This window comes from Gadus morhua, chromosome 19, assembly GCF_902167405.1.
Source record: "Gadus morhua chromosome 19, gadMor3.0, whole genome shotgun sequence".
In the NCBI taxonomy this organism is placed as follows: domain Eukaryota; kingdom Metazoa; phylum Chordata; class Actinopteri; order Gadiformes; family Gadidae; genus Gadus; species Gadus morhua.
This window is the reverse complement of record NC_044066.1, coordinates 11,945,442-11,954,628: the sequence shown is the minus strand read 5'-3', so window position 1 is coordinate 11,954,628 and position 9,187 is coordinate 11,945,442. Positions and strand designations below refer to the sequence as shown.

At 46.1% G+C, this 9,187-nt stretch overlaps 1 protein-coding gene across 1 annotated transcript in view; it reads right to left on the bottom strand.

Annotated features, from left to right (window-relative positions):
* itih5 (inter-alpha-trypsin inhibitor heavy chain 5) overlaps positions 1-5,127 on the bottom strand; it is a 15,688-nt gene extending 10,561 nt beyond the window's left edge. Inside the window, exons 1-6 of the mRNA XM_030341560.1 lie at positions 4,810-5,127; positions 4,646-4,690; positions 3,783-3,946; positions 2,963-3,067; positions 816-1,090; positions 184-353 (exon numbers count right to left, since the gene is read on the bottom strand). Of these exons, the coding sequence (XP_030197420.1) occupies positions 184-353; positions 816-1,090; positions 2,963-3,067; positions 3,783-3,946; positions 4,646-4,690; positions 4,810-4,932 (882 nt within the window). The 5' untranslated portion in view covers positions 4,933-5,127. The remainder of the gene's footprint in view (positions 1-183; positions 354-815; positions 1,091-2,962; positions 3,068-3,782; positions 3,947-4,645; positions 4,691-4,809) is intronic.
* Between the last annotated feature and the right edge of the window lie 4,060 nt (positions 5,128-9,187).

Sequence of the window (9,187 nt, the reverse complement as noted above, 5' to 3'; positions counted from 1 at the left end):
ACATCGGGAATCGAACCGCAAACCTTTTGCCTCGGAGACAAACACCCTAGACCTGTCCTATACCATCCTGACCATAGCTTCACCCAAGAAACCCAGCACAATGAAGATATGACTCCTGTTCAACCCTCTCATGGAGAGCTATGGCGGCGAGCTACATGCACACTGTTTTGTGGTCATTCCCACCTGTATGTCTCCGATGCCCAGCTCTCTCTCCACGTCGTAGCGGACCACAAAGTCGCCGAGGTTACCGCTGGTGGCAATCTTGGCCTGCTGGACGATGTTGGGGCTGAAGCTGACCTGGCAGAAGTTCTTGTTCTGCTTGATCACCGTGGTGATGGGCAGATCAGTCTTGCCTGAATGAATGGATCAGTGTGTGGTGTGGTGGATGAGTGTGTGGGTGGTTGATGGGTGGATGGAAAGATGGATGGATGACAAAGAGAGGGTGACATTATAGCAAGGAACTCGATTAAATCCAAGATTCCCCCACACACACACAAGACATGGCTAATTACTTTTGACAACCCTTACCCCTCCCATACACACACACACACACACACACACACACACACAAAAACACACCCATCTTCAAACACCACACCAACTCATAAATATGCACACACACACACAGACACACCCATGTCCTAATACACACACCCGCCCTAACATACGCACGCACGCACGCACACACACACACACACACACACACACACACACACACACACACACACACACACACACACACACACACACACACACACACACACACACACACACACACACACACACACACACACGACCCTCCTCACCCCCCTCACCCTTGGACAGGCTGGTGCCGGACCCCGCCCGGCCTCCCCCGTTGCGCAGCGGCAGGACCTCCAGCTGGGAGATGGGGGCGTGGTCCACGATGATGACGTCCAGCGAGAGGCGGCTGATGAGCTGCAGCGGCCGCAGGCTGGTGACGTGCTCGTAGCGGCCCAGCCGGCGCCGCAGCAGTTGCTCGTACGTCAGCAGGAACACCGCCCGGTTGCGGCCGGGGATGACGGCCGCCATGCGGAACGTCTCCGTCTCCGTGGAGCCGTCTGCGGGGGGGCTGGGGGAGGGGGGAATGAGGGGGGGGGGGGGGGGGGGGGAGTTAATTGATGGAGCCACTGCAAAACCAGAGTGCTTTGTGTAGGTGAGACTCACACTTTGAAGGACAATCATAGAAACAAGGGATGTTGAATTGAATATAGGCATCGTAAGTGTCGCCATTAGTGACCTCTAGTGGCTACAGTTGTAGCTATAGTTAGAGATAGTTAGCATCATTTTGTGCGGGATTTTCCCACAGTCGCGGTGGCGACAAAATTGGACAAGAACAAAACGATTTAGCGAAACGATTGGGGCTAGTACCTTGTGGATGGGAACGTTTTATTCTTGAGAAATGTTCTAGTTTAGTTTATTTTTTTATCAAGTTAATATCTGCAATAGAAAAGTTACATAGTGCAGGTTTAAGTTGTTCATAATAAAGTAATCTAAATGAAATGCTTCGCGGGAACAGATGTACTTTTTTTTTTCTTTTTTTTTTTGGATCGATCAGTGCACGTTTTGAGGACGTGGAACTGTTCCATTGTACCACTGTCTATTCTACTGATGAGGAGACCCAAACCAGAATCGACCTGCCCTTTCTTTCCTGGCATCGGCTCAACTGTCTTTTGGAAGAAACAAGACAATATCAGACACGTTGAAACAGACATCACCCAGAGTGGACCTTTAGCATGATGGAACAATAATGTTATTCAAAGAATCTGTGACTGGAGGTTAAAGACGGAGAAGGCGGAGGGGGGAATACATCCCAGTGGTGAACTCAATGCTGAGGGGAAGAGTGGAGGAGTGGTGGCTGCTGAAGCGCTCTGAGTCTGGGCACCCATCAGGGTGGAGGAGGGAGAGGGTGGTGCTAAGTTGTGGGTGGAGGTGGATTTACGTAATGCTTCGCCGGATTGGGGAACCCCACAAACACACAACATCGACTCCCCTGTCCGATGGTATTACAGTCCTGATATAGTCTAGTACTTCACATCCAATCACAATCAAGGATGTCTTTCTCATAGCAGTCGTCATTTTTTCCATTACATCGAAGGTTACACATTCATTTGACAATCCCCTTTCCCTCAGAATCAATGCTGTCTTTCCAGACACACTCGCTCCCACTCACACAAACATGCGCACACACACGGACACATGCACATCAATTTGCACACGTGAGCTAAAGAAAACACAGATTAATCCGCGACACAGTCTCTCACACCCAGACACATAAACAGACATAAACACACACACAAACACATATGTACACATCCGCACATGCTTGGTGGGGTGCTAATTTGTACCACTGAGATTTTTGGTGTGTATCTTGTCAGCCCATGTTGACAAAGTGGGCCGATAAGAGAGCAGGAACACAGGCTTGTGGGTAATTACAAGGCGACAGCAGAGGGAGAGATCAGACTACAGAAGCTCCCCACACAGAGGCTGTCTCCCTCATAACCAGCCACACACACACACGCACAGGTATACACATTCTACACACACACACACACACACACACATAAGCATACATAAGCATACATTCCACACAATCACATACACACACCTGCACACACACACACACACACACACACACACACACACACACACACACACACACACACACACACACACACACACACACACACACACACATCTGAACACATAAGGGATTCCATACACCCACGCACACATACATACACACACATGTACTCAAGACACAATTGCATTCATGCACGTACTTGCCCCGAGCGGACAAACCAATACTCACACACACACACACACACACACACGAACATACACACACTAACCCACATACAAACACAAACACACATACAAATACAAACACACATACACACACACACACATACACAGCATTGTGTCAGTCGAGGACGCCCCTCACCTCCCGTCTTTGGGCTTGGCCGTGCCGGCGCCCTCCGTATCCTGTCTGACCTTCTTCTTCTCCCGGGGCTTGATCTCACTCTGGTACACTCGGCCGCCGACGATCCTGCCAGGGACAGACGGGTGGAGGCGGGGTGACGGAGAGGTCAGAGGTCAGAGGTTCAGACTCTAAAGCGAGGTCTGCGCTGCACCCAATGTTGTTCCCGTCAGAGGGGTGGGGACGGGGGGACGGGGGGGATGTTTAGACAGAGTCCTCTGTGTCTTCACGGGGATGACTGCACCGCGGTTTACAAGCGGGTAAACGCTGTTGCTCAGGGAAACCCGGGCTACAGCCCGATCAAAACATTGTAAAACCCCCGATGAGAAGACCGGGATCAGGCTGAATACGGGCAGGGAGCCAAGGATCGGTCCTGCATTAGAAGTTAATAGCTGAGGTGAAACTAATTCTACCTAATACGATGTTTGACCTAAGGACTGGACGAGGATCTTTAAGATGGATATGGTGCTGATGGAGGGCGATGGAGGGCATTACTCTGCTGTTCAGTGGGATAGATGATCATTTAGACCCTGAAAATAAATTTGAGATTACTTCCTTTTGCTTTTATATTAGTGTGTCGATGGAGATGCGTAGATGTAAGGTTTCACAATGCATCATTTTAGGAGTCTTTTAGTTTAGTTCCACTATACCCTCTTATACACAAAGACCTCTGTTGAAAAAGGTATAAAGATATCCATCATCTCGATGTGAGCCTAGACTCCACGTGGATGGTCAATACAAACGCCGGCCTGTGACATCGGTTGTGCCGCGCGACGCCTCTTACATGGTGAAGTTGGTGACGTAGGCATCGGCGGGAACGGGGAACTGGAACACGCCCTCGGCGGCGGCCGAGTGTCTGTTGAGCATGGTGCTGTGCACCGCGGTGAAGGCGTAGCGGGAGATGATGGTGGTCTTGATGGACAGCTCCTGGATGTGCGGTTTGCTTTCCTGCTCAGGGAGAGAGAGATTCAAGATAACTCTAAATCTTTAGCAAGAGAGAGAGAGTGGAGCCTGTAGTGATACTGAGGAAGTTCTGATCACACAATGAAAGGAGATGCCTAGTTTAGATAGTTAAATGGAAGAAGTTAAAATAAATAAAGAAAAACACACTTAGTTGTTTTTATTTGATCATTACTCATAAGTTAAATACTTACATGATGAGATGCTTATTATCTCACTTTTCTCCTGAGCTCTGGGATGATTAATGTACACCTTATTTGATATTTTTGACATGTTAATGAATACATGTTATGTGTTTAATGCACATACAAATGGTGTGTCGCACCAAAGGTTCCTTCACAGGTCACGGTCTGCAAAAGATATGGAACTCCCCTACTTATTGAACAGCTATGATTTGACTCATTAGTGGAAATACAGTTTAGCCAATAAACGTAGGCCTATAGTACAATTATATTTTAGATGGTTTATTAGAGTTATACTTTAGATGGTTTATTAGAGTTCGCGCAATATTTCTGGTGTTTTTTGGCACATATGACGTGCGCCTGGCAGATAGTTCTCGTTACACCCCGGAAAAGTATTTAGGATGACATGTTTTTCCACTTAAAAACGGTTTAACTTGACCCATATTAAAAAAATCACTTTTTTTTAAGTATTCGTCTTAAGAAAAATATTCATATCTATCTTTACCCTTGCAATGATGTCTTTCACCTGCCTTGGGACCCTCCGTGGAGACTGCAAAGAAAATACAAAAATAATAGGGTATTACTACTATACTATATACTACGAAAAAACATAGCAGTAGAAGTTATACAAATAGCACAACATTTGTCGTGTTTCATGTCCTCACTCACAATGCCAAAATCGAAATCAGATAAATCCGAAAAATAATCGTCTCCAAATTCTGAACCGGACAGTTCCTCCCCTGTAACGCACGAGCTGAAAAATACCAACAGAGTAAAAGTAAAAGCCCGCATCTTGCGTTCTTCTTTTGTTAAAAATCTAAAGATGTGTGGGTCATTATCATCCACCGCGCAGCGCTCCCACTCTCACGCCGTCTGTTTCTCAGACTGACCTAGGTCTTGGATGAGACCGCTCCTCACTCAGAGCCACGCCCACCCAGACCGAGATGCTGTGGGCTCAACGTTTTCGGGTTAACGACATGGTTAACACCCCGAGAGTGAAGAAACCACCGCCCGGGTCATTGGTTAACAGCGGTCGTAATGTCATTGGCCGGACGACAAGCGCCTCTCGACTGCCTCGGTCCGTTATTGTGCCCCATGTGGCCAACTTCCTACAATCAACACCCACACAGAACCAACAGGTGTTTTTGCTTAGATTACAGCAGATTTCATTTATTTAATAGTTTTAGGGATTTGCGATCGTATATAAGTTTGTTTTGAAGAGTAACGCCGAATATATAGCTGGGAAATCATGTCTTATGCGCGGTAAGAGGTGGCCATGTTCATTGGAGCCATCTGGAGGGCGTCATACGTCATTACGTCTCCCGTTATAAAGCAGCCTATGGATGGTATTGTTAGATTTAATCATTTTGCGCCAGTATATTACTATAATGTCTCGCTGCGGCTTGTGGACATCCAACGTCCAAGTGCTGTCACTTGATTCCATTTGCCACCCCCACTGACGTCACTGGCTAATGACTGAAACAACCTAATTGTGATTGCAAAAACATGCGTTTGTGAAATGAGTTTTTGATGGGTCCACACCTTAAGCCAGGGGTGTTTCTAGGTTTCATAAACATCCGGAGCTTAGCCCAGACGGAAAATGAAAATGACAAAATGATTTCTATGCTTTATTTTGCATGAACACTTTTTTTCATAATGCTTCACCTAAATAAACAAAATGCGCAGTTTATTATAGCTTAAAATAGCTACCCGACTGCTGTGCTGCTTATCCCCAAATGTCTAAAGTTCCATTCAAGTTATTTCAGAGTAAAATCACAAGTGAGACTGAAAATTACAAGTGAGATGTGTGTGTTACACACACACATCTGACTGGGGATAGGAAGGATAGGTTATTTCACTTGAGGTGGTAAAAAGGTAATGTTTTTAACTGTATATTGTCTTTCCATAAGGACTATCTAGACTAGGCTAGTACTTATAAATAATTATTAATAATTTTACTTTTTTTTTTTTTTTTTAACCCAAAAATTATATTCGGGGCTAATTAAACACAGGGTCTGTGATTAGGATGTCTGGGTTCAGGGCCTAATCGACCAGGTAAACACGCGTCCTGCCGTCCTCGAAGCTCCAGGAAACCAAGTTCCAAGTGGTTAATATTTAGCTCAGACGTCGTTCACTCAATACATTCATGATCCAAAATCTGACCGAAGCTGACCTCAGATCTGGTGAACTGGGCTTTTATTTCTTTCACTTCATATGTTTCGACCAATCCTGTTGCTGGAGGCAGAGTTATTTGCAGACAAACTAGACCAGCCCATGAACATTTTAAAATGTAAATACACAGACATTCCTGTATAATTAAGGTGTATGACAGCTCTCTCTCTGCTGGACAACAGTCTCACACCAAACTACATTTTCCGTTTGAACCATCGTAGCTATAGTACACTGATGCGAGACGGGTTGGTGGATTGAACGTGTTGTAGCAGATAATGGCCTGCGGGGCAGTATGTACATTGTTAAATACATGATAGGCTTGAATTTAGTAGTAATATGGAGGTTTCATATTTTTACAAAATGGATAATATGAACATTGCTGAATAACCCTGCGTTCACACCAAAAGATTTTTTTTTTGCGGCGCAGCAAAGGTTTTGACGCGCAGCAAAAGTTTTGCTGCGCCGCAGTTTTGCAGCGCGGGAAGTTTCGCGGCACGGCAAGTTTTGCCCGCGGTGCTTCTGAATTCATTCACAACCATGGCCGACATTACGAGCATTGCATGTCTTTACCTGTTGTGGAAGCGGCAGAGACGTCGGCATGCCCGTCGTTTATGGGTTCATGAGACCATTCGGAGCCTGGAAGCCTGGGTTTTTTTGGGGTTGTTATTCTAGCCCTTTAGCCTACTCATAGTTTAGTTTAACTGTAAACACAACTACACTACAAAATGCTGATTTGTGGGTTTCTTCGAGTTACTAAATAAATGTAACGGTAGTGAACTCTAGGTCACTCCAAGGGAGTAACACTGATTGGCTGTTACGGCATGTCACTCAGTGGCAACGCCTCAGTGGCAACGCTGCTGAACGCACGAGTTGAAAATAATTCAACTCGAGCAGCATTTGACGCGCCACAAAATACGTGAACGCGCCCGCCGCCCGTGCCCGGCAGCGGGCACGGGCGTGCTGCGCTGCAAATCAGATTTTGCCGCGCCGCAAATCAAATTTTGCTGCCGGTTTTCTCGGCAGCAAGTGCTGCGGCACCAAAGCAGCAACGCGTCTCTACATTCACTTTGAATGGGATCGTGCTGCGCGGCAACTTTTTGCATCTTTTGGTGTGAACGCAGGGTTATCATGTGTATTAAATGTTTTGCAGGAGTTTAGCTTGACATTAACCAAGTTAAAGGACAATTAATTGAACTGCACCAAACATGTAGAAGTCATTGTGGTATTTTAATATATAAACAAAAACACTTGTCAGAAGTTTAATACATTTTTTTTTAAAGGAAAGCAGAGGGAAAACATTTTCCCAAATGAATCTTTTCAAAATGTCACCAACATTCCGAGAGCAAGTGAAGAGGTTTGTGTAAAAGCAGTCCTCCCTGACCAGCTCTGTCCCTGACTCTAAACTCTGACTCTCAACCCTAACACTAAACCCTCTGAGGGCAGGAAGACGCGCCTTCAGTGTAAAGGTTTGAACCACAGAGAAGGAAGAAAAGAGGAAGTAGTAGAGAGTAGTGAAGTAGTGAGGTTAGTGACAGACGTGAGGAAAAGGCGTGTGTGGAAGCACACGGTTACATGTGGGGTCAAGAAGATCACTCCCACTGGAGGTCATTGATCCATCAGCCTCAGACAGCTGAGCTCAGCAGGTCTTCTGGAGGACGAGGCTCAGATGAACTGAGGAGACGGGACCAGAAGGATGTCAGGATCAGGGCGGGTTTAGCTCAGGTGTGTCGACCCCCGACCAAACAGGATCAGGTGAGGTTCAGCTCAGGTATGTCTGCCCGGATCAAACAAGGACATTGATTAGGTTCAATATTCAAAAGATGCAACATTATCTGAACCAAAGATAAGTCATTAAGGAGCAGGCAGGCTTTAGGGCGCCTTGCTCAAGGACGCATCACTGTATTCTGAGGACTTCAACCCGGCACCATTGGTTTGAGAGTTGAACTTCTCCATCAGTCCTCCAGATTCCTGGTCTGGTTACAAACGTAATTCGTCTCTAATGAAAGGTAACAAACACAGTAGTAGTTGGGCTCTAATGTAATGTAACAAACACAGTAGTAGTTGGGCTCTAATGCAAGGTAACAAACACAGTAGTAGTTGGGTTCTAATGTAAGGTAACAAACACAGTAGTAGTTTGTCTCTAATGTAAGGTAACAAACACAGGAGTAGTTGGGCTCTAATGCAAGGTAACAAACACAGTAGTAGCTTGTCTCTAATGTAAGGTCACAAACACAGGAGTAGTTGGGCTCTAATGGCGCGTAACAAAGTAGCAGCTGTAGTTTGTCTGGTAAACAACCAGTAGTATGCCGTAACTTGTACTGGACAAACTAATCCTGCGTTACAACAAGTCCACTCTGTTTATTTTAGGCAAACTTACGAGGATCCTGGTTGGCGGAGTGATGTCGTCCTCCAGAGTCTTGGCTCCTCCATCAGCTCTCCTCAGCCAGAGTCCGGTCTGGAACAAACAGCGCGGGTCTGGCCCTAAAGTCTGGTAACAAACATGTAGTTTGTCTTATTTTCAAGCCCTTTATTTCCAGTTTGTTTGGTTAATACAAACTTACAATCCTTGTTGGTAGAGTGATGGTCATCCTCCAGATTCATGGCTCCCCTACCAGCTCGCCTCCGCTCCAGAAACACGTTCTAGTAAGAAAACACAGCGGTAGTTGGTTAACGTATGTCAAAGTAACAGCTGTATTTTGCCCTTTAAGACAACCATGTAAGTAAATACAAACTTACGAGGAATCCTTGTTGGTCGATTCCTAGTCGTCCTCCAGCGTCTCAGCTCCTCCAGCAGCTCTCCTCAGACAGAGTCCGTGTCTGGAACAAACAGCGGAACTCTGGCTTCAACATGTGGTAAAACAGATGTAGTCGTCTG